Source organism: Bos indicus x Bos taurus, chromosome 8, assembly GCF_003369695.1.
Source record: "Bos indicus x Bos taurus breed Angus x Brahman F1 hybrid chromosome 8, Bos_hybrid_MaternalHap_v2.0, whole genome shotgun sequence".
Classification (NCBI taxonomy): Eukaryota; Metazoa; Chordata; class Mammalia; order Artiodactyla; family Bovidae; genus Bos; species Bos indicus x Bos taurus.
In genome coordinates this window covers 22075932-22102218 of record NC_040083.1, presented here as the reverse complement: position 1 = coordinate 22102218, position 26287 = coordinate 22075932, and the positions used below count along the sequence as shown (strand labels likewise).

The following is a 26287-nucleotide window of genomic DNA, read 5'->3' as shown; positions in this document are numbered from 1 at the left end:
GGGAAATCCTATGGACAGAGAAGCCTGGTGGGCTACAGTCCATGTGGTCACAAAACAGTCAGATACTACTTAGCAACTAAACCACTGAAATATCTATATAGTACCTTAATCATAACTGTTGTAAGGTGGCCTGGGTACTTTTTTAGAATTGTCTTCAGAACGATAAGGTACAAATAAATAGAGGGAATTTACAGGGCAAGAACAGCAGGGCCAAAAAGGTTATAGACACCTTATCTTGTTCCAGATTCTCTATACCAATCATAAAGGGAGAGACCATTGACAATCAGAAATTTTGGCCTACCTTGATTCTGGGCCTTGTTAAGAAAAAAAATTATCCAAACTTGGAAATAAGCCAAAAAGATTATTGCCTGCCTATCAAAGCATTGTCTGACAAGTCAGCCCAAAGGTCATCTGCTTCTGGGAGGAGAGAAGTTCACTCAATTAGATATTATCTATGTTTTTCCCCTATGAGTAGTGGGCTATCAGCAACAGGACAGGTTCTCCACCGCTGACCCAGCTTTCCATCTGTTTTTGCATAGCTTCAAACTAAGGATAATTTTTACAATCTTAAGTGACTGGGTAAATAATTCATGGGGTCGCAAAGAGTCGGACACAACTGAGCGACTGAACTGAACTGAACTGAAAATATCTACAGAATATTTTGTCACAGGTGAAAAGTATATGAAATTCAAATTTAAGTGTCCATAAGGTTGTACTGGAATACAGCCAGGCTCATTCAGTTAGATATTGTCTGTGTTTTTTAACTTCACACACTCCTTACTTTTTGCCTCTTTGTAGGCAAGGCTTGCAGACCTCTTACCTAAGGGCTGTAACTGTGTTTTATTGTTTCTTATTGATAAGGGTTCAAACTCTGGTGGTAGTTATCTTACATCAGAGCACCTAAGTTGGTCAAGATTCCCTAACTGTGAGGCACCATATAACCCAAGGTCTCTGTGTCCCTGCAATGGTTCCCCTCTGAGTAGTGAGCTATCAACAGGACAATCAGCAGACAAGCTCCTAGGAAACCACATTCAGGAGGAACTCCCAGCCTCCTGCCCTTTCAAAGGAACACTCCAGTCTTTCACTTTGCCATTTCATTTTATAATGTAAAAGAAACAGAAGAAAACTTTACACTGCAAGAAAATTTAAATCTTGAGCAAATAATGAGTGAAAATTTTTACTGTTTTAAGTAAACAGGATATGGGAAGCACCCAGTGATGTCTGAATGAAATTATACTTGTGTGGGGTTTCAGTGTTTTACTGCTGTAGGGAAAAAAGGAAGTTCACCCCTCCACAGCCATTCTCACACCCCCAGAGTAAAATCTTTGCAACATTTCTGTCTATCAGAATATCACTGTCACCCAGCATTTTGTTGAAGAGAATTCAATCCATCCAGAGTTTAAATTGGATTATCCCAATGGAGGGCTGGTGCAAAGTGAAAGGGCGGGTGGGGGTAGGGGGTGCCCAACTAGTGTTGAGTGATGAAGACAGAAATCTGGATTCTGAATCTAGTTGAATTGGACTTTGATTGGGGTAGTTAGGGTTGAAGTTAGCCCTGGCCCTGTGGACCCAGGCTGGAAGTTAAGGAATGTTTTATCCCCTGGAAAACCTGCCCCATAGCCAGAGTTTGTAGGTCAGAAAGGTTATCATTATCCAACAGCACGTTACTCTGTTTTTTCTGTCATCCCAGAGTCTTGGGCCAGCCAACCGCACCTCTGCTCTGTCTCCAACGACTTAACAGAAAGGAGCAAACCGCCGGTTGAGTCGCGGGGATGAGACGAGTCAACCGCACCCCGCCCCGCATTCGCAGCTGGAGGCAGCCTCAGCGAAGAGTCTGTCCCCTCATCGCCACGATTCTCCCTCCCCCGACCCCGAGAACTTTTGGAACAAGATGGGCCTGGCTCTACAGATGAGGCCGAGCTTGCCATGGATACGAGACGGCGCCAGAAGCGCTGCTCTTCCTTGTCGGGTTCTTGTGAAAGTTAACGGAGCCGATGAGAGTGCAAAGCACAAAGTCTGGAACAGCATAAGCTGTCAATCAACGGTCCCCATTATTATCACTATCATGAACCCGTTAGCTACACCTCGGGGTAGGGCGGGGTGCGGGGAAATCAACAGAGAGCCGAAAAGGTCGCAAAAGAGGCGGGAGGCGGGCATCTGGAATTGAGAGGAGAGGCGGGGGAGAGCCCACGCCAGCAGCCAATCCAGCTGTCCCCGGGAGGAAGAGGAGGAGCCACCGTCGACCCCGGGACCTCCCTGCTCAGTCCCGCGCCGCGCGCCAGCACCCGCGCAGCTGCTCTGTTCCCCGCCTGCATTCAGAGCGTGGCCTCCGCTCCTTCCTCGCCAGACATGTCCTCAGGTGCCACTCCCGCTGCCGTGAAGGTGAGATTAGTCGTCCTGGCTGCTGCGATGCTCCCTGACCTGTACGCTGTCTCTCCCGTCCGGAGGGACAGCGCCTCTGGGCCGTGCGCCTAGCCGGGGCGCCCCCGCCGCGGCGGGGAGGGTCTGCGGCTCTTTAGCCCGGAGCGGCGAGCGAGGGACAGGAAACCATTGCCATTGCCCTGCCTTTGGTCTCAGCTGCTCACGCAGGGCGAAGGCACGCCCTTCGGAGAGGAGCCGCGAATCGGTACTGCAAGTACCTTTCTGAGCAGATGGGTCAGGCTGGGGCTGCGTGTACCACGTGGGTGGGCACCTACAACCCCTGAGGGTCTCCTCGAGCCCTGAGCCCTGCCCGACTTAAACGCTTCCGCTCTGACTTGGCCCTCTGCCCGCGGCCCACGTGAGAAAACTGCATACTTGCTCTTTTGCAAGCTTCCGGCTTTTTGTGTTATAAACGTAGGCCTTCTCCGCTTTGGGGACTCTTGAGAGTTTTTACAACACGGAAATGGAGTATAGCAGTACTGGGCCGCTCCCTGTTTGGAGGCCTCTGGCTTTAACCTGCTTTGCTGTTGTTTAGTCGCTAAGTCGTGTGGGACTCTTTGGGACCGCATGGACCGCCATAGCCCACCAGGCTCTTCTATCCGTGGGATTTCCCAGGCAAGAATACTGGAGTGGGTTGCCATTTCCTTCTCCATGGGATCTTCCCGACCCAGGGATAAAACCCCCGACTCCCCCTTGGCAGCGAATTCTTACACCATTGAGCCACCAGGGAAGCCCAAACTGCTTTGTGGGGAACCTTGAAAGGTGGAGATCAGTTTCCTTGTGCCCTCGGTCCTCAGGAGTCAACATATAAGGGATCATTGTGCTGTGGGAGCTTTGACCAGAGGAAGGCCCTAGTTTCAAGGTTTGCAACGAGTTTCCCAGGGGCTTTTAAGCACTTCTTCCTGTTGGTCCCGGTTGCCAGGGGTGGGGGGAGAATGTAGAATTACAGTCCACAGAAGTAAATTAATGATCAAAGTTAACATTGCTTTCAGGCCTAACCAGTTAAGAGGTCAGTTAACTTGTCTGGCTTTAGACATTCTTGGCTGATGAGATAGGAAGGTCTATGATTCCATGTTTTGTGGAATCAGTTTTCAGTTCCCCTGGAGAAAGCAAATCAGTGGTCAGTGTGTACTCAGCCAGAGTGATTACCTTAGTAGCCCTTGCAGCTATCAGAGACACTAGATGAAAAGGGGGTGGGGTGGACAGAGTTGCAGTCACACTTAAGATACTAAATTCCTTTTTCCATTTTGAAAAAATCTTGCATTAAACAAGTATTTGTAGACTGCCTCTTCCTTATCAGGCATCGAGAACAAAGCAGAATTTTTATGAAGCTCTTCTTCATTTCAGTAAAATGGGAACCTTACTGTAGGGTTTGCTGGGACATTAGAATTGTATTGTCTTTTAGCACATGGCTGAAACTTATTCAGTGGTAGCGCTTTCAAGTGAGAGGGTTGAGATTAATTTTGATTGTCTTTTTTCCAAAAATTAAATTAGGTTGCAGCTTTCAGTGGGCAAGCAAGAAACTATTGCCTTTCTCTTACAGGAATACACTTAAAGTGATGTTAAAGATAGAGAGGGGTGATATTTAAAACAGGATCACTTTAACCTCGTTTGGCATTCTCCCTACCACGCAGTTTCCCTGTAAAATCAGTGCAGTGTATTTAAGTGAAGAATGGGCACTGTGATTAAAACTCTGATATAAATATTGAATGATATATATTTGTTCTTGACCAGCTGCTGAATATAAAATTAATAGGTACAAATAGTGCTGGGCCTGCCTGCTGATTTCTCTTTGGAATCAGAACAGGTGAAAACTTTGCTGTTGCAATTCCTTCATTCCTACACCATTTCTGCCAGACTGTTGAGGCAACATCCTATATAAAGAACATGAGATGCTAATGTCCTGAGCAAAATAAGCTAATGAAAACCATATCCTAGCCCCAGCTCATAAAATGTAGAGCTAGAGTGTTTCTTAAGACCAATAACCACACATACCTCTTTTTTCAGAGGCCCAGAAAGTTCACCTGAAGAGTCCAGAATTACACAGTTGGACCTAGACAGTGATTGAACTGGTGTAGATATTCCACCAGTTAGATGCTGTGAGCCATTTCTGAACTCTGACACGTGTGGTCCCTGTGCCCTGTTTTACTGTGTTGAGAAAGATCATGCAGCTTTAAAGAAGAGGGGTTACAAAGTGTGTCCATACGCAAGCAGCCTCCCAAGTGCCTTCTGGACACTCTCCCACAGAATTAATAGCAGCCATTGTCTGAGAGGACCTCAGAGATACCATATCCTACAGCACCAGGCATGGGCGGGTGGCATGCTTAACCATGTAGAAGGTTTGAACCAGTCTTTACCATTCTGAGGGGCTCCTTTAATGGGCCATGGCTCCCTTAGGTAGCTGCCCAGCTTTTACTCTGAGAGATTAAAAATCTATCGTGTTTACATGACTGCTATGACAAGGAGGGGATGTGGTCCCATCATAGTCGGGTAGTGGGCTGTAAATGGTAGTAAGGGGGATGATGGGCAAGTTATGGAATGTAGACTGTGGAGAACAGGCCTTTGAAACTCTCCTTTTTGCTGGCTGAGTGTAGACCTTACACTGAAAAGTCCTTGAGTGACCTTAAAAACTGGTAGACAACCCACAGACCCCAACTGGAAACCAGATGACAACGAGCCTTTGTTTTTTGCCTAGAGACCCAAGGACAGGACGGTTCCTCCCTTAGTAGAACTGTCATGAGCACTGTTGGACATAAAACAAACACATCCTGGGTCCCTTCTCCCCACAAAATGCTGGTAGCACTCCCCCCAGTCATGGTGACGGCCAGAAATATCCCTGTGGGTTCCCAGGCACCTCCCGGGAGAGCCTCCGCACTTGGTTGGGCACCCCTGAGGCACAGACCACCTGGTGAGGAGACGACACAGCCAGGGTTGTGTTCTGAGTAGCAGAGAAAGACAGAGATAAGGGGCTTGTTGTTGTTGCATTAAGGAAAGCTTTTTTTATTTTACTTTTGCTGGAAGTGAGAAGGTGTATAGGAACAGTGACAGATATACATGCATTATTTCATTTGATTCTCACAGTTGTACAGATTAAGGAAAGGCTGGGCTTACCTGGTGGCTAAGAATCTGCCTGCAATGCAGATTGCATTTTTTTTTTGATCTCTGGGTTAGAAAGATCCCCTGGAGAAGGGACTGGCAACCCACTCCAGCATCCTTGCCTGGAAAATTCCATGGACAGAGGAGCATGGCAGACTATAGTCCATGGTGTCACAAAGAGTTGGACAGGGCTGAGTGACTAACACTTTGACCCATTAGAATAATACCTTGACTTTGCAAGGAGAGCTGGGTTAAATTAAAACCATGATGCTCTGACCCTGCAGTTATTTTGGATTAGCGCCCCCACCCCAAGACCTCAGTTAATGTTACTTGTTCAAAGACCATTCTCCAAAAATAGTCAAATTCTGCTCAATGTCACTAATCATCAAAGAAATACAAATCAAAACCACAATGAGATCACTTCATACCTGTCAAAATGGCTATCATCAAAAAATCGACAGGACTGCCCTGGTGGGCCAGTGGTTAAGAACATGCCTACCAGTGTAGGGGACATGGGTTTGATCCCTGGTTTGGGAAGATTCCACATGTGCAGCAACTAAGCACCTGCACCACAGCTGCTGAGCCTGCACTCTAGAGCTCGAGAGCCACGACTGCTGAGTCTTCACGCCTACAGCCCATGCTCCCCAACAAGAGAAGCTACTGCAGTAAAGCCCACGGGCCACAGTGAAAAGTAGTAGCCCCTGCTCACCGCAACTACAGAAAAGCCCACATGCAACAATGAAGACTCACACAGCCAAAAATAAATAAATGAAGGGTCTACAAATATCATGTTCATGGGAGCAACCTAAGTACTCATCAGCAGATGAATGGATAAAGAAATGGTGTGTGTGTGTGTGTGCACAATAGAATATTAGCCATTACAAAAAAGAATGAAATTCTGCCATTTGCAACAGTGTGCATGGACCTAGAAAGTATTAGGCTTAGTGAAATAACTCAAAGACAAATACTCTTTATCACTTGTATGTGGAATCTATGAACAAATGTCTATAACAAAAAAAAAACAAACTCAGAGAACAAGCTAGTGATTACCATTGGGGAGAAGGAAGAGGGTGGGGTAAGATAGGAGTATAGAATTAAGGGATACAGACTACTATATATAAAATTAAAAACCAACAAGGATATACAACACAGGAAAATAGAGCCAATATTTTGTAAGAACTTTGAATAGAGTATCATTCAGTTCAGTTCAGTCGCTCAGTCGTGTCCGACTTTTTGCAACCCCATGAATTGCAGCATGCCAGGCCTCCCTGTCCATCACCAACTCCCGAGTTCACTCAGACTCATGTCCATCGAGTCAGTGATGTCATCCAGCCATCTCATCCTCTGTTGTCCCTTCTCCTCCTGCCCCCAATCCCTCCCAGCATCAGAGACTTTTCCAATGAGTCAACTCTTCGCATGAGGTGGCCAAGGTACTGGAGTTTCAGCTTCAGCATCATTCCTTCCAAAGAAATCCCAGGGCTGATCTCCTTCAGAATGGACTGGTTGGATCTCCTTGCAGTCTAAGGGACTCTCAAGAGTCTTCTCCAACACCACAGTTCAAAAGCATCAATTCTTCAGCGCTCAGCTTTCTTCACAATCCAACTCTCACATCCATACATGACCACTGGAAAAACCATAGCCTTGACTAGACAGACTTTTGTTGACAAAGTAATGTCTCTGCTTTTGAACATGCTATCTAGGTTGGTCATAACTTTCCTTCCAAGGAGTAAGTGTCTTTTAATTTCATGGCTGCAGTCACCATCTGCAGTGATTTTGGAGCCCAGAAAAATAAAGTCTGACACTGTTTCCACTGTTTCCCCATGTATTTCCCATGAAGTGATGGGACCAGATGCCATGATCTCGTTTTCTGAATGTTGAGCTTTAAGCCAACTTTTTCACTCTCCACTTTCACTTTCATCAAGAGGCCTTTTAGTTCCTCTTCACTTTCTGCCATAAGGGTGGTGTCATCTGCGTATCTGAGGTTATTGATATTTCTCCCAGCAATCTTGATTCCAGCTTGTGCTTCTTCCAGCCCAGTGTTTCTCATGATGTACTCTGCATATAAGTTAAATAAGCAGGGTGACAATATACAGCCTTGACGTACTCCTTGTCCTATTTGGAACCAGTCTGTTGTTCCATGTCCAGTTCTAACTGTTGCTTCCTGACCTGCGTATAGGTTTCTCAAGAGGCAGGTCAGGTGGTCTGGTATTCCCATCTCTTTCAGAATTTCCCACAGTTTATTGTGATCCACACAGTCAAAGGCTTTGGCATAGTCAATAAAGCAGAAATAGGTGTTTTTCTGGAACTCTCTTGCTTTTATGATGATCCAGCGGATGTTGGCAATTTGATCTCTGGTTCCTCTGCCTTTTCTAAAACCAGCTTGAACATCTGGAAGTTCGTGGTTCACGTACTGCTGAAGCCTCTCTTGGAGAATTTTGAGCATTACTTTACTAGCGTGTGAGATGAGTGCAATTGAGTGGTAGTTTGAGCATTCTTTGGCATTGCCTTTCTTTGGGATTGGAATGAAAACTGACCCTTTTCCAGTCCTGTGGCCACTGCTGAGTTTTCCAAATTTGCTGGCATATTGAGTGCAGCACTTTCACAGCATCATCTTTGAGGATTTGAAATAGCTCAACTGGAGTTCCATCACCTCCACTACCTTTGTTTGCAGTGATGCTTCCTAAGGCCCACTTGACTTTACATTCCAGGATGTCTGGCTCTAGGTGAGTGATCACACCATCGTGATTATCTGAGTCGTGAAGATCTTTTTTGTACAGTTCTGTGTATTCTTGCCACCTCTTCTTAATCTCTTCCGCTTCTGTTAGGTCCATACGATTTTTGTCCTTTATCGAGCCCATCTTTGCATGAAATATTCCCTTGGTATCTCTAATTTTCTTGAAGAGATCTCTAGTCTTTCCCATTCTGTTGTTTTCCTCTATTTCTTTGCATTGATCGCTGAGGAAGGCTTTCTTATCTCTCCTTGCTATTCTTTGGAACTCTGCATTCAGATGCTTATATCTTTCCTTTTTTCCTTTGCTTTTCGCTTCTCTTCTTTGCACAGCTATTTGTAAGGCCTCCCCAGACAGCCATTTTGCTTTTTTGCATTTCTTTTCCATGGGGATGGTCTTGATCCCTGTCTCCTGTACAATGTGACCAACCTCTGTCCATAGTTTATCAGGCACTCTGTCTATCAGATCTAGTCCCTTAAATCTATTTCTCACTTCCACTGTATAATCATAAGGGATTTGATTTAGGTCATACCTGAATGGTCTAGTGGTTTTCCCTACTTTCTTCAATTTAAGTCTGAATTTGGCAATAAGGAGTTCATGATCTGAGCCACAGTCAGCTCCCGGTCTTGTTTTTGCTGACTGTATAGAGCTTTTCCATCTTTGGTTGCAAAGAATATAATCAGTCTTATTTTGGTGTTGACCATCTGGTGATGTCCATGTGTAGAGTCTTCTCTTGTGTTGTTGGAAGAGGGTGTTTGCTATGACAAGTGCATTCTCTTCGCAAAACTCTATTAGTCTTTGCCCTGCTTCATTCCGTATTTCAAGGCCAAATTTGCCTGTTACTCCAGGTGTTTCTTGACTTCCTACTTTTGCATTCCAGTCCCCTATAATGAAAAGGACATATTTTTTGGGTGTTAATTCTAAAAAGTCTTATAGGTCTTCATAGAACCATTCAACTTCAGCTTCTTTAGCGTTACTGGTCGGGGCATAGACTTGGATAACCGTGATATTGAATGGTTTGCCTTGGAAACAAACAGAGATCATTCTGTTGTTTTTGAGATTGCATCAAAGTACTGCATTTCGGACTCTTTTGTTGACCATGTGGCTACTCCATTTCTTCTGAGGGATTCCTGCCCGCAGTAGTAGATATAATGGTCATCTGAGTTAATTTCACCCATTCCAGTCCATTTTAGTTCACTGATTCCTAGAATGTTGACATTCATTCTTGCCATCTCCTGGATGACCACTTCCAATTTGCCTTGCTTCATGGACCTAACATTCCAGGTTCCTATGCAATATTGCCCTTTACAGCATCAGACCTTGCTTCTGTCACCAGTCACATCCACAGCTGGGTATTCTTTTTGCTTTGGCTCCATCCCTTCATTCTTTCTGGAGTTATTTCTCCACTGATTTCCAGTAGCATACTGGGCACCTACCGACCTGGGCAGTTCCTTTTTTAGTATCCTATCATTTTGCCTTTTCATACTGTTCATAGGGTTCTCAAGGCAAGAATACTGAAGTGGTTTCCCATTCCCTTCTCCAGTGGACCACATTCTGTCAGACCTCTCCACCATGACCCACCAGTCTTGGGTGGCCCCATAGGGCATGGCTTAGTTTCATTGAGTTAGACAAGGCTGTGGTCCTAGTGTGATTAGATTGACTAGTTTTCTGTCTATTCTGTCTATTATGGTTTCAGTGTTTCTGCCCTCTGATGCCCTCTTGCAACACCTACCGTCTTACTTGGGTTTCTCTTACGTTGGACGTGGGGTATCTCTTCATGGCTGCTCCAGCAAAGCACAGCTGCTGCTCCTTACCTTGGACGAGGGGTAGCTCCTCACGGCCACCCCTCCTGACCTTGAATGTGGAATAGCTCCTCTAGGTACTCCTGCACCCGAGCAGCCACCACTCCTAGGATGTGGGGTTGCTCCTCCCGGCCGCCACCCCTGGCCTCAGGCCGGAGGTAGCTCCTCTCGGCTGCTCCGGGGCTGTCGCAGCCTGGCACTCTCAGCCACCACCCCTGAGCTTGGACGTGGGGTAGCTCCTTTTGGCCATTCCTGTGCCGTCGCAGCCTGGCACTCTCAGCCGCCGCCCCTGACCTTGGATGTGGGGTAGCTCCTCTTGGCTGCCACCCCTTGGGCATGGGGTCCTCCCGGCTTCTGCCCCTGATCTCGGACGTGGGGTAGCTCCTCTCAGCCACGCTTGTGCGCTGTCGCAGCCGCCTGCGTATCATTACAAAAATTGAATCACTTAGCTGGAACTCCAACACTTTGGTCACCTGATGTGAACAGCCAACTCATTGGGAAAGACCCTGATGCTAGAAAAGCCTGAACACAAAAGGAGAGGGAGGCAGCAGAAGAAGAGATGGTTAGATAGCTTCACCAACTCGATGGACATGAATCTGAGTAAACTTCAGGCAATAGTGAAGGACAGGAAAGCCTGGAGTGCTGGAGTCCGTGAGGTGGCAAAGAGTCAGGCATGACTTAGCGACTGGACAGCAACAATGCTATACACCTGAAACAAATATTGTAGCATAACTGTACTTCAGAAATTTTTTAAATAGTCAAATTCTGAGGGGTTAGGAGTTAGAACTTCAACATGTGGATCTGTAAAACACAATGGCATCCATAACCATCACCTACTAGGGTGGCTTACAGAGAAGGGCCTCTTGTCAGAGATGGAGCAGCTGGCTCTCACCATGGACCATATTGCATGTTCTGGACGGGCTCCCAGACTGAGACATTTGGCCACGCTCCCAGACTGAGACATTTGGCCACACTCCCCATACAGCTGACCTTCCAAGATTTTGCAAGACTCTGGCTAGAAGGCCTCACAGCGAGGTCAGCCCATTAAGAGGAGGACTTTTGTCTGCTGTACTTTCAGACCTGTCAGTGGTGACCAAAGCTGAAGGACTGCAGTGCTCAGAGCAGGGGTTGCCGCCAGCTGGAGCTTTGGCTCTTTCCTCATCATGGGCTTGACGAACTCAGAGGCAGCCCATCTCCCTGGCAGGGGCTAGTCTCACCTGCTTAGGGTTATGGTATTTTTGAGAGTGCCTTCATGGAGTTCTAGCTTCCTCCATGTAATATTTCCAGGCTTCAAAGTGATGGTGAGTGGTTGTTGAAAGCAAGTGAGGTATGTGAAATCAGTTGCCAGTAGAGTTGCACACAGAGTAGGGGTTAGCATGAACCCTTCTGGCATCATTGGAAATAACCATTCTTGCCAGCTAAGCCAGCATTTAGATAGAATGCTTTCACAGTCTCAGAAGAAGTGAAGCCCTCTCTTGTTTTTGAAGAGTCTGACTTGGACTGCAAGTGGAAAAAAAAAATGTGGGCAGAATCAACTTAATGTTAAAATCTAGCAGTGGCCTTAAATGACCAGGGGATTCTTATTTCCGAACTTTATCTTGTGTAGTGAAGAAATCCTGGCTGGGCAGAACTGGCACAGAAATTCCATCTCAGACCTTGAACGCTTCTCCTGAGCATTCTAGGGTTGCTTGGATGCATGCCATACCTTGAAGACCTGATAAATATGCATGAGGTCGTGGATGGACTGCCCCCTCCGTTCTGAGGTGGTTCACTCAGGTGCCCAGAGTTGCATTTCCATGCTTCTGTGACTGTAGTCCAGAACTTGAACCGAGCATCAGTTTCTTCCTAACATGAAGACAGGTTTCTAATTGTTGTTGTTGTTCAGTTGCAGTCATGTCCAACTCTTTGCGACCCCATGGACTGCAGTACACCAGGCCTCCCTGGCCCTTACCATCTCCCAGAGTTTGCTCAAGTTCGTGTTCGTTGCATTGGTTCTAATAGGGTAGGGTGTTATTATGGATTCCAGGGTATATTGGGAGGTAATACATCATAGTGGTTTAGTATGAAAACCTGGGTTCCTATCCCAGCTTTGCTCTTTGAAAAAAATTTCTTAATTTTTGTGTTTCTGTTTGCTCTTTGGTAAAATGGGTATTAACACTATAGAGCCTATTTTACAGGATGACCGTGGAAAGTAAATGAAGTAAGGCCACTGAAGCACTTAGCACAGTGCCTATGATGTGTAAATGAGAAGACACAGCTCCTTTATCAAGGCAGATACTGTGTTGACCATTTGAATTTAGAGACTGGAGGGGAATGACAAACACCCTCTTCCAACAACACAAGAGAAGACTCTACACATGGACATCACCAGATTGTCAGTACTGAAATCAGGTTGATTATATTCTTTGCAGCCAAAGATGGAGAAGCTCTATACAGTCAGCAAAACACAAGACCAGGAGCTGACTGTGGCTCAGATCATGAACTCCTTATTGCAAATTCAGACTGAAATTGAAGAAAGTAGGGAAAATTACTAGACTATGCAGGTATGACCTAAATCAAATCCCTTATGATTACAGGGATTGTAGGGAAGTGACAAATAGATTCAGGGGATTAGATCTGATAGACAGATGTGCCTGAAGAACTATGGATGGAGGGTTGTGACATTATACAGGAGGCAGTGATCAAGACCATCCACAAAAAAAAGAAATGCAAAAAGGCAAAATGGTTGTCTGACAAGGCCTTACAAATAGCTGAGAAAAGAAGCGAAAGGCAAAGAAGAAAAGGAAGGATACACCCATTTGAATGCAGAGTTCTGAAGAATACCAAGGAGAGATAAGAAAGCCTTTCTCAGGGATCAGTGCAAATAAGTAGAGAAAAACAATAGAATGGGAAAGATAGAGATCTCTTCAAGAAAATGAGAGAGAACTAAGGGAACATTTCATGCAAAGATGAGCACAATAAAGGACAGAAATGGTATGGACCTAACAGAAGAGATTAAGAGGTGGCAAGAATGCACAGAAGAACTATAGAAAAAGATCTTCATGACCCAGATAACCATGATGGTGTGATCACTCACCTAGAGCCAGACATCCTGGAATGTGAAGTCAAGTAGGCCTTAGGAAGCATCACTGTGAACAAAGCTAGTGGAGGTGATGGAATTCCAGTTGAGCTATTTCAAATCCTCAAAGATGATGCTGTGAAAGTGCTGCACTCAATATGCTAGCAAATTTGGAAAACTCAGCAGTGGCCACAGGACAGGAAAAAGTCAGTTTTCATTCCAATCCCAAACAAAGGCAATGCCAAAGAATGCTCAAACTACTGCACAATTGCACTCATCTCACATGCTAGCAAAGTAATATTAAAAATTCTCCAAGCCAGGCTTCAGCAGTACGTGAACTATGAACTTCCAGATGTTCAAGTTGGATTTAGAAAAGGCAGAGGAACCAGAGATCAGATTGCCAACATCCCCTGTGTCTTTGAAAAAGCAAGAGAGTTCCAGAAAAACATCTATTTCTGCTTTATTGACTATGCCAAAGTCTTTGACTGTGTGGATCACAACAAACTGGAAAATTCTGAAAGAGACAGGAATACCAGATCACCTGACCTTCCTCCTAAGAAATCTGTATGTAGGTCAAGAAGCAACAGTTAGAACTGGACGTGAAACAACAGACTGGTTCCAAATCGGGAAGGGATTATGTCAAGGTTGTATATCATCACCCTGCTTATTTAACTTATAAGCAGAGTACATCATGAGAAATGCCGGGCTGGATGAAGCACAAGCTGGGATCAAGACTGCCGGGAGAAATATCAATAACCTCAGATATGCAGATGACACCACCCTTATGGCAGAAAGTGAAGAAGAACTAAAGAGCCTCTTGATGAAAGTGAAAGAGGAGAGTGAAAAAGTTGGCTTAAAGCTCAACATTCAGAAAACAAAATCATGGTATCTGGTCCCATCACTTCATGGTAAATAGATGGGGAAACAGTGGCAGACTTTAATTTTTTGGGCTCCAAAATCACTGCAGATGGTGACTGCAGCCATGAAATTAAAAGACACATACTCCTTGGAAGGAAAGTTATGACCAACCTAGACAGCATATTAAAAAGAAGAGACATTTACCAACAAAGGTCCATCTAGTCAAAGCCATGGTTTTTTTAGTAGTCATGTTTGGATGTGAGAGTTGGACTATAAAGAATACTGAATGCTGAAGAATTGATGCTTTTGAACTGTGGTATTGGAGAAGACTCTTAAGAGTCCTTTGGACTGCAAGGATATCCAACCAGTCAATACTAAAGGAAATCAGTTCTGAGTATTCATTGGAAGGACTAATGCTTAAGCTGACACTCCAATACTTTGGCCACCTGGTGTGAAGAACCAACTCATTTGAAAAGACCCTGATGTTGGAAAAAGTTGAAGGCAGGAGAAGGGGACGACAGAGGATGAGATGGTTGGATGGCATCAGTGACTTGATGAACATGAGTTTGAGTAAGCTCCGGGAGCTGGTGACGGACAGGGAAGCCTGGCATGCTGCAGTCCATGGGGTCGCAAATAGTTGGACAGGACATGACTGAACTGAACTGAACTGGGAATGATAGAATTATGCCACTGGTGCTTGGGAGTTTCATCCCTTAGTTGTACTTTACCGTGGAACCAACAGGTGGCGACTTTGCCACATCTTTTCACTGCTGGCCTCCATAGGCAGCAAGAAAAAGGTGAGTGATTCAGTTCCCTGGTTTGGCTCAGTTGCTACACTTGTTCTGTATCCCTTATAAGATAATGGGTTTTCATAAACCACTGAAGCCATTTTGACTGGACAGGCTCTCCTGCGGATAATTCTAGTACTAAAGACCATATCCTGGCCTTTCTGAGTTGTAACAGCTCTTGTTTTCACATCCAATACTAAATAAATGAAATTAAAAGATGTTTGCTCCTTGGAAGGAAAGCTATGACCAACCTAGACAGTGTATTAAAAAGCAAAGATATCACTTTGCCAACAAAGGTCTCTATAGTCAAAGCTATAGCTTTTCCAGTAGTCATGTACAGATATGACAGTCCATAAAAGACTAAGCTTCGAAGAATTGATGCTTTCAAATTATGCTGGAGAAGACTTGAGAGTCCCTTAGACTGAAAGGATATCAAACCAGTCAATCCTAAAGGAAATCAACACTAAATATTCACTGGAAGGACTGATGCTGACGCTCCAATACTTTGGCCACCTGATGCAAAGAGCCAACTTGTTGGAAAACACCTTGATGCTGGGAAAGATTGAGGGCAGGAGGAGAAAGGGGTGGCAGAGGATGAGACGGTTGGATGGCATCATCAAGTCAATGGGCATGAATTTGAGCAAATTCCAGGAGACAGTGGAGGACAGAGGAGCCTGGTATGCTGTAGTTCATGGTGTTGCAAATATTTGGACACAGCTTTGCAATCGAACAGCAACTAAATCTTGCCCACCGGGGCTGAGTTAATAGCTACCTAGTGCATGGTCACTATGCAGCCAGAGTGGTATGGGCTGAAGCTTAGGGCAGCTGAGGGTGAGCTCCAGGGCACTGAACTTGAGCAAGACCCCAACTGGCATTTCTTATTCACTGCTGTGGTCCTGGGCTAGCTTGCCTAAACAGAGAGTGGTTTCACAGCCAAGTTAGGTTTGTTTTGTATGTACGAGTGAGTCCACTGTTAAATCCAGAATGGGAGATGTCTTGACCCGAGGAAACAGTCAAGTCAAAGTGGTAGTATTTTTTTTAAAATTAAAAAGAAACCAAAAAAAAAAAAGCACCCAAAGTTTGCATCCGTAGTAGAATCCCCAAAAGTAGGCTGAGAGTGATTTCAGAGTCATCAACTGAATTTGGCGGTCTAGGTGATGACATGGGCTGAACAGTTCATTACATCCCCTACCCATCCCAGCTATGATCTGCGATGCTTTGGCAGTACATAAAATGATAAAATGGAGATGCCAACTGGAGGAAGGATTAGAATTTCATAAAACAGTGTGATTTTAAAATTTTCTACTGAACTAGAATGACTTAAACCCACTGACTTAAGTGAATGAACACTTCCACTGATTTGAAAGCTGCAATACTGTACTGGTTAGTCTTCACCTATGATTAACAAAGCAGAAAATGTTGAATTGCTATACAGTATTTAACCTGTTGTGGTTTCAACAATGTGCCACAAGGTGGCAGCAACCTCAAAAACTGGTTTAGCCACCTGATTGGGAATGCTTTCAAAGTGCTGTCATATAACCTGATTTTGTAAAAATTTTAAAGTTCTTTGTAAAAATCTTACTCAATTGTGCTTTTTCTTACCGTGCTGATGTCTTTTTCTAGGGACTAGAACTAGTAGGGTAAATGCTTTCCCACATATTAGTATAATTCAACTTGTGTAACCCTATCTGAAAATTATTTAGATATTCAGTTAATTCTTAACTTGGAAAATTTTTTTCTCAAGGAGCTACTTTCTTTCGTTGAATAGAAATTTTACTCAGGTGACAATAGATTTAAAGCTATTCATTGAAAAAAAAATGCTCAGGTGACTTTTCATTAGGTTTCTAGTCATGAGTCATCTCTGTAGCTTATTGCTGACAATTTAATATTTTTCCTTTAGGAAGTATCAGCCCAGGGAAGGCTTGCTAATGATTTTAGCTATTTAATTTTTAGTTTACAGTTAATCAGTTATCTTTGTAATTGTTTTTGTTCATGTGTCTTAATCATCAAATTAGATTAACTCTAGAGGGTAATGTCAGGTTTTTTTAATTCAAATTAATCCCTGAGGATAAGCACAATAAAGTTAATCTCTGGAAAATGTAATATAACACTTAAAATTAATTTAGGACTATGGCCTTCGAATTACTTTTATTTACATATGTATGAATGATAGTTGAATTTCATAAATATACATGAGGCTAAATTTAAATTTCTGTATTCCTCTGTGATCCCTTACAGCTCTGATTTTAGTGGCATAGGAAAGAAAATCTCTCATTTCTTTACAAGTGGGGTAATGAGAAATCCTTACCAAATGGAAATACCAACTATTTTCTATCCTAGTTGTCTTTTGAACATTTATTCCATTACTTATTCAATAAAGATAATAAAATTGGTTAGAAAGTACTTTCTCCAACCATATTTATTTATCTTTATGTTTGGTTTTATAACTTAAACTAAAGTACTTTTCTATGCTAATTTGTTATTCAGATAGTCAGTAAAAATGTGATTTAGTCCAAAAAGCTGACTCATGCTTTGGTTATTTCTCAAATACAGAAGGCTTTCGAATACTTGTTGAATAAATGACTGCTTTTCAGTAATGCTCAGATTTTTAAAAATAATTTAGGGCTTAGCAGGAATGGAGAAGAGCATATAAGTATGGATAAATGAATTTGCTTAAAATGATGAATTTGTTTCTACTGAAAAATGATCAAATGTGGTATCTTTTTATTGTCTCTTTTAGATTGGAATAATTGGTGGAACAGGCCTGGATGATCCAGAAATCTTAGAAGGAAGAACCGAAAAATATGTGGATACTCCATTTGGCAAGGTATCCATTTATGGAGACATACTAGCTTTTTTCTTTTTCCTTGCTAGCTTGATTTTTTTAAGTTACAAAAAAAATTTTAATTGCTTTTGTCTTGGCAGCACAGGGCTGCCTGCCCCAGGCACAGAGGGGCCAGGAGTTCTGCCAACTGAGACGGTGTCCCTAAGGATGCCTTGTACTTGACTACCAAGAACATAGCTTTTAAATACGTACAAAAAATTTCTTAATTATATCCCTAGAAGCCAGATGCTCATTTCAAACACAGGAACTGTACCCTCTAGATCAATGCATTCAAATCAGCTTCTAATTTGGGGCCTGTTGGTCATGCCACAGTCTTTAACAAATGGGAAGAAATATCAAATGGTCTTTTCTTAGTAAACCCTGGCTCAAGGGGAGATTTTGGGGGGGACTGAGAACACAACTGCGGAACAGAATTGGAAGTAAAACATTCCTCCTTGTCTATTAAAAGGAGGCTGTTTAGTTTTCCCAGACCATGCGTCATCCAGCCAGGGGGAGGGTGTCTGTCTTCTCCTAATTCCATGGGGGTACTTCCAAACCTGTGGTTCCTCTGATCCTCCTACAAAGATCCCTGCACCCAGCAGTCCCAACCCAAATCCCTCTTTTCAGCCAGGTCCTTAGATTTGATCTCTCATCCTCCCAAGTCCTGCTGTCAACTCACTGACATGTTTTCTTCACCTCCTAGGTTCTCAGACCTTTATCTGAAACCTAGTTAACACAGTGAATGCTCCCAGTGCTGAGCTCATAAATTGCCCGAGAGTGGCCTCCTACTCCTTTGCATTTCACTCTCACACACCTGTTCTTGAATCTGCCAAAAACCCTTGACACATCTGTGTATGATCAGTCTGGCATCAGAGTCCCCAGGGGTGCTTGCTACAAATAGATCTTACTAAAGGGTACCTACCCACGCACCCTTCTAAGTCTTACATGTCTCTGTGCTAGTAGAGAGGGCTCAGTAATACTGAGTGATTAAGTTGAACCATCAAATCTAGACTCTTTTATGTCTTTAAAATATATCTTCAGACCTCAAGTTTCTATGAATCCTGTAGGTGAGCAATTGAAAGGGCAGCTTTTTTTGGTTGCTCTATGTATTTTCAAATCACTGACTTGTAACCATTTTTCATTATGTGCAGCCTTCTGATGCCTTAGTTTTGGGGAAGATAAAGAATGTTGATTGCGTCCTCCTTGCAAGGTAAGGTATTTCAATCTTTTGAATGTTACTACTAAAGGACAGTTTAACTTAAATTCTGAAAAGAGTATTGGTGCAGGTATGAGTTTTTAATGTGTTGGTGGAGCCATAACATCTGAGTCCTCTTTATTGCTTATGGTTTGGGGGTAGGTTTTACTGACTTAGGAGATTAAAGATCTTGCCCATACACACTTAGGTTGGGAAAATGCTTAGAAGAATCTAATAACTGATGTGATGATTTGACTAAACTTGAAGCTCTGCTTTCAGTTCTAGCAGTAAGAAGCAATGTTTTCTTCTGTTCTTTTTTGTCTTTTATCAAGATCAAGAAAAACTGTTTTATTCGTGACCCTTTGTTTAATAATAGTTCTGGATCTTTGGGAGAGGGTTTCAGGTCCCTGAAGTTGAGTTCTCTATGGTGTCTATACCCTTGTTCCCTGGACAAGGCTCATGCGCTTCCGTAAAGAAAGGAACAAGTCATTTTTCACGGTTAGAAATTAGTGAGACTGCATATATTAGCTTTCTATTGCTGCATAACAAATGAGCACAGATTTAGCAGCCTAAAACAGCATACATTATCCCACAGTTTCCAAGTAACCAGAGTGTGGCCACAGCTCATCTGTGTCTTCTTCAGGGTCATACAAGGTCACATGGGTATATTTAAGTGCTTGTTTTTATCCGGAGCTCTGGGTCCATGCTCAAGCTCACATAGTAATCGGCAGAACTAAGTTCCTCGGGGTTGAAGGACTGAGGCTGTCACTCCTAGAGGCTGTCCATGTTCCCTGCACTGTGGCCCTCCCCATGGCCATTTCAGGAGACAGTAACTTGCTTCTGCAAAGCCAATGAGAGGTCTCTGGTGCATGCTGGAAGGAGGGGCCTGATCATGGGAGTGACTTCCAGCTCCTGTGTGTCTGTGTTCTATTGGTTAGAAGCATCTCAGGTCCATCCACAGTCGAGAAGGAAGGAATTATTCAGAGCATGAAAATGAAGCCCACCCTAAGGTCTGTGCCACACTTGAAACAGAAGTGGCTTTGCTGAAACCAGTGAAACTAAACTTTAGTTTTAGATGGTCACACAGGGTTGGTTTCAGGCAACCTTGTTGTTAATCTGTGGTCATTGCTGGAGAAACACTTAATTTCTTCCAGACTTTTAAGAGAAAGTGGTTGGTGTTGTAGCCCCATGGTGAAGGTTTTATACTCCTACCAGCTGATCTGAAGTGTGTCAAATTGTGAACCACTCTGTGTAGTGGTTCATAACTCCTTTTGATGTTTGAACTTCTGTTGAAAATCTAATCAGAGATTTGGAGACCAGCCTTAGAAAAATGCATGTAGAGTAGTAGTCCACTCTCATTGGAGATTTCAGTTACCCATAGTCAGCTGTGGTCCAAAAATATTAAATGGAAAATCTAGAAAGAATTCATAAGTTTTCATTTCTGTGCCATCCTGCTCCATCTGCTTGGACCAGGAATCACTCTTTATCCAGCGTATCCACCTGTTGTAGGAAAAACCTGCATAGCAGCCACAGGGGGTCTTGTAATGCATTTCCTGTGGATAAGGAGGGGCGGCTGTACTTTCTGGGCATTCATGGACTTCCACCTACTAAGAGGCCATTTTTGACCTTGGGGTAAAAACCCTGATATGCTATGCTTATCTGCAGTTAACGTACAAATTATTTTGATAGTCTTAATTCTGTTGTTAGTGATCAGAAGAGATAAAGTTATTTCAAAATATAAATATGGAATGATATAAGAGATACTAACAACCCTGTGGTACTGGTTTTTATTATCTGTTTTAACAAATCCACCCCCCCCACCACCACCAAAAAAATCGGGGCTGAGAGAGCTGAGTGACTTTGAGGTCACACAGCTAGTAAGTGACAGAGGTAGGATTTAAACCCAAGCAGTTTTACTTCAAAGCCCAAGCTTTAAATCGTTATGGTACACAGCAAGATTTTTGTGTGTCAGTCACTTCCTTGAGAGGCTGCTTATTTCGTTATTATGTGTGAAGACCACTGGTCTCCTGAGACTTAGCCTTGTTGTAATCTAATATTACCCGTGATGTCTGTAGTTTTTCAAGCAGCTCGGGATAATTTTAACTCTGAAATACTGCTTGTAAATATACAAGGTGTGAGTTTTTAAAAAATAATTTTAGAAATTGGGTTCCCTTCACTGGCTGTTTCCTGGCACACTGGAAACACTGGGTGGGTGGCACTGGAAACACTGGCACACCCACACTGGGTGGGTGGGTGTGGGTGGATGTGAGAGAGAGAGAGTGGGGAAAGATTGTGTGTGTGAGTACTGTTTTTTGTCCAATGAATGAACTCCTCATGGCAAGTCCAGTTCTAGGTACCAGCAGAGAATACAGATAAGGAGCTCACCCTCTCAGCACTGATGCTAGTGGGAAGATGGGTGTTGAGAAGGAAATATATAGTCTGAGTGGCCAGTAGGTGCCAGGAAGAAAAATAAGGTTACGGGTAGTGATGTGTTGTAGATGCCGTGGTCATGGAAAGCACGCCTCTGGGGAGGTGACGTGGGGGCCAAGCCTGAGCAGCCATGAGTACAGCTGAGCAGCCAGGCCAGCAAGGCCAAGCAGGCGGGGCAGGAGAAAGGCGAGGGCTGAAGCGGCCATTTGTGGGCTGGGCCCAGATGACCTGAGGGCCATGGTAAGGTGTTTGGATTTTGTGTGAAGTGTGACAGGAAATCATTAGTGGCTGTATGAAGTTTCCTGGGGCTGCCACAATAAGAAGCCACAGGCTGAGTGAAATGGGAATTTGTTCCTTACAGTTCTGGAGGCCAGAGGTCCGAGACCAAGGGATCATCAGGATTGGTTCCTTCTGAGGTTAGGAGGGAAGGCTCTGTTCCAGGGCCCTCTCTTTGCTTGTAGAGGACTGTCTTCTCCAGGAATCTTCACATGTTCTTCTCTGTGTGTGTCTGTCCAGATTTCCTTTTATAAGAACACCATTTGTGTTGGATTAGGACCCACCCTAATGACCTCATTTTAACTTAATTACCTCATTAAACAGCCTGTCTCCAAATACAGTCTAAGAATTTGGAGGGGACATAATTCAGCCCATAACAGTGGTGGTGTGTGAGGTGACCCCTTCCTGGACCATACCTGCTGATGTCAAACAACTGGGAAATCTGGTATTTTAAATGTTTCAAAATTTAAATTTATTTGGGTGATCAGGCAGAAAAGAATAGATTAAACTGGAGTTTCTATTTCTGTGTGTTTCTTCATTGGCACCTCTTGTTTTCTGTGTTGTGGCTTAGGGGAGACCAGATGCCTCGGATTCTGGGGTATTGGTACCCCACAGGATAGATATGGCATGTCTTCCCGGGGAGTGAATTCTAAGTTAGCTGTTACCTACTCTCAATAGGAAAGTCAATATGGAGAGTAAAGTGAGTCCACACTTTAAAACCAGATAGTTTAAAGTCGGCCGGTAATTGCCTGACCTGTTTGCGTTCTTCCTCTGCCAAGGAAAGCACTTTGGTGAAAAGGGCTGGAAGGCACTGCTGGAAATGAGTTTTCTTTTCCAGGAGTGTGAAAATGCCCTGCTCACTCCTCTCCTGTGTCTACTGTCCTTCCTTAGGCATGGGAGGCAGCACACCATCATGCCTTCGAAAGTCAACTATCAGGCGAACATCTGGGCTCTGAAGGAGGAGGGCTGCACACACGTCATAGTGACCACAGCTTGCGGTTCCTTGAAGGAAGAGATTCAGCCTGGCGACATCATCATTATTGATCAGTTCATTGACAGGTGAGCAGTCACCTAAGATGCTTCGGGCTCCTGTAAGGTCATTCCTAGCCCCGGGGGATAGTGTGGGGACCTCGGGGAGAGGTGGCACAGGCCTACAGAAACAAAACAGAATAATCCTCGTGAACTCTCAAGTTCCTAATTCCCAGCTTCAACATTTATCAGTTTGTAACTTTTAAAGATAAGAACCTTTGAAAAACAAATTACTTCGTATTTCTTTAGAATTAGGTATCTAGGCAATATTTTTTTCCCTGTTGTCTCACAAACTTTTTTATAGTTGATTTGTTCAAATGAAGATCCAAAGAAGCCTGTTTTTCTGTTTTTTTGTCCTTTAGTCTTCCCCACATGCTAGATCTTACTGATTGCATCCTCAAGTGTCATTTAGTGTGTTCCTCTGTCCCATGCATTTACCTTCTAAAACAGTGCTTAATTCTGGAGGCCTGATCAGAACCAGGTTCGAATTCTTGGCAAGAATCTTTCTGTGTCATATCAGGAGGCATGTAATGTCTGGTTGTCTTTTTCTGATGTTAAGATCAATAGTTTGTTCATGAACTAGGGGATTTTTTTGTTACTGAATTGCACAAGGAATATATAATGTTCCTTTACTAAAATATTAAACGAGGATGGACTGCCAATATCCTGGGCTTTGCATTTAGAAGTAGGAGAAGAAATGACGAGAGAGAGTGGATGGTCTCCTAGGGATCCCATCCACATACTGCCTTCACCTCCCATTCCTGGTGGGAGTAACCGCCTACTGGAATGCACTCGATGGAGATGGGTAACTGCACTCTGCTACTTGAGATGGGGAGAAGTACCACAGAGAATAAACCACCCGGTAGCTCCTATAGGAGTCCCCCACCCAGTCACCCAGACCGTCACCTCTGTCTGTCCTGCTCTTCCTGCTCGCTATACCCAATGCCTCTCCTACCGCATCTGTTACAGGAGGAGGAAAGTTTATTCAGTCCTATTCTGTGTCTTCTGTTTTCACGGATTTAAAATGATCCCTAGTCCATCAGGAACATTCTCAAATGTTTCCTGATGAAATGAAGCTCCTAGCTTGAACCAAATGCAACTGTTTGTTCTGTAAGTTAATGGCTGAATCCCAGCAGTTTCATGTGGTTCAGTGTGAGGACAGAGTAAAATCATTACCTGCCCCTTTGATTTTTTCCAGTCATTTTTCTGCATCTGACACTACATGTTTTACAGTTTGCCCTCTAGAATGTAAACTGTGAAGGTTACAGACCCCATATCTCCTGTTTGCCACTTTATGCCCAACACCCACCACACTACCTGGCCTGTGGTTGTTCAGTCAGTAGTTCCTGAGTGAGTGCGTGAACATGATTGTTCGAAGGGAGAGGGAGGCTGGAGTCTGTGTTTAGGGGGTATCTTGATAAAAATCTCTATGGCTGTCAAAGACGAGTGTTTGGGGGTAATGACTTAAGAAAATGGGTGTAATGTGGTTTTTTAATAATGCAATACACAAAGCTCTAGAATGATGCGGATTTATAAAGTATTATATATGATACTGGAAAGAAAAGTTTGGCTTGGTTACTAAGCCTGGGATTAATTTGTTACTTAAGTGGTGTAACTATACACTGTTGTATTTCCCAGACCTTTTTCTCACGTAGTAAATGTAGGTGTTTCACATACTGGCTCCCATGAGAGCATTTGGGACACAAAGAGGATAGAAAGAGTGTTGCCATCAGACCTGGTTTCTTCCTGCCTTGGCACTTAGCTGTGTGACCTTAAAGTCTTCTGGTATCTGCTTCTGTGTACCATGTCCATTAACCTGCCTCCTTACTCTCGACTTAGAGAGTGCCTTTAATGGAATCTAGTTTGTGTTACCTGCCCATAAACACCTTTACTGTGAGTCTGGGCTGGAGTATGTCTACTAGTTAACATCACTTGGTAAAGACAGAAGAAAAGATCTGTTAAAAGGAAGAATCCCCTAAGAATCATTTAGAATGCAATCTCAAATTTTATATTGATTATATAACAGTAACACTTTTTATATATTAAGTTACATAAGATATAAAGCTAATTTTACCTATTTCTCTTATACTTTTTTAATGTGACTGCTAGAAAATTTTAAATTACATATGTGACTTGCATTATATTTCTCTTGGAGAGCATCTTGAAAGTATTACTGCTGCTGGCTGAGCTGTGTGGTTTCTATTAACCAGGCTTGAGAATGTCTTATAGGATAGGAGAATCAGAACTTTTTACCTTGTGGAAATGGCCTATATGTGTTTTACTGATAGTACTTTATTACTTTAACGGAGTAAATCCTGGTGTGTTGAGGCAGGCACCTCCACTTACTCCTGTCATCAGGGAGGAACAGTGAGCTGGAGGCTGTGCTGTTTGTAGACTGAGTGCCCACAGCTATAACCACAGCCTCAACATGTTGAGTAGAATTGCAACATCCTGCCAAGCTGCACAGTGGATTAGTGCTGTGGGGGCAGGAGCCCTGGACTAGAAGGATTCATCCTGGCTCTGTTTGGCCTCAGGCAGATCATTTTACCCATGTGGGCTTTGGTCCTCTCTTCGGAATTACAAGTTGAATTCTATCACTTAAGCTCCTTTTCCTTGAACGATCCATGGGTTCTTCTCCAGGGATTGATCTGGAAACACATATTTGCCTACTGCTATAACTTTGCCAGCACATCATCTAAGAAACAATGTCCTCGTCCTAAAGTGTCTTCAAAGGCTAGAAGGATTGTTTTAATCTCGGACATACATTCATGATAAAGAATCAAAAGGGAAGAGTGTGGCTATTCTTTTTTTAATAGGTGACAGAACTGGAACCTCTTGCTTTCTCTGCCCTTGGTGCTTAGCATAGGGAAAAAAGACATCAACCTGGCCTCTCACCTATGCTGTGCATACCTTAGAGGTCATTAACATTTAAGAGTGACAGGCAGCTTTGATTTTTATGGTTGCTTTTTAAAATCATCAGATTTTTATAAGCTAAAAATGAAAAATATCCTTGAAAGGTATCTGACAGGCTGAAGGCTCTTTTAAGAAAATAAGATCATTCTCTTCTAAAAATCATTGGGATTGCTCATGCTACCTTCCAGCCTGTGAAAACTTGAAAGCCTGGGCATGAGAAAAGGGGAATCCTGGGTGTGGCTGACCTGGAGAAATCAGAACAACAGACAGGTGGGGAGAGGAGTGGTTGCAGTATTTTGGGGTGTGTCCTCTTAGTCCTTCTGTTTCTCAGACATGGAAGGAAATAACCTTTGCTAACGCGCAAAGTGAAAGTAATTATTCATTTGTGATTAGGGCTGCTGCATAAAGGAAAACGGACATGGATCTAGCACTTAAAGCTGAAAGGAGGAGTCCTTTTGTCATTTTCCCATGTCTGTTACACAGTGACAGGTTTCCCAGTGACTCTTCCCTCATCCTGGCTCACATGTGCAATATTCTTCACAAACCAAAAATAGTAACTCATTCCAGGGACCTGTAAGAGGCCCACCCACAGTAAATGTCCTCAGCGCCTTGGGCCTCCTGATGCACTGGTTTGGTTAATCCCTTTCTTCTGCCTGGTGGAGGCCTCCACTAACAGAGTCATGAGTCATTTGGCAATTCAGGATAAAACATGGTTAAGCATGGGGCTTGTTTTGCTTCTTGACCATCATTTAACAGTCCGTATGAACTGTGGACAGAATGTGGCTGACCTTTCATCTGTCTTAAGAGAAAGCTGTGAGGCTATTTCTACTTTAAAAGGATCTTATAAGCGACACGCTCCCAAGATTCA

At 43.6% G+C, this 26287-nt stretch overlaps 1 protein-coding gene across 1 annotated transcript in view; it reads left to right on the top strand.

Annotated features, from left to right (window-relative positions):
* Nucleotides 1-2114: 2114 nt before the first annotated feature.
* Nucleotides 2115-26287, top strand: part of MTAP (methylthioadenosine phosphorylase) — a 46981-nt gene continuing 22808 nt past the window's right edge. The window contains exons 1-4 of the mRNA XM_027549125.1: nucleotides 2115-2382; nucleotides 17493-17579; nucleotides 18728-18786; nucleotides 22369-22536. Of these exons, the coding sequence (XP_027404926.1) occupies nucleotides 2350-2382; nucleotides 17493-17579; nucleotides 18728-18786; nucleotides 22369-22536 (347 nt within the window). The 5' untranslated portion in view covers nucleotides 2115-2349. The remainder of the gene's footprint in view (nucleotides 2383-17492; nucleotides 17580-18727; nucleotides 18787-22368; nucleotides 22537-26287) is intronic.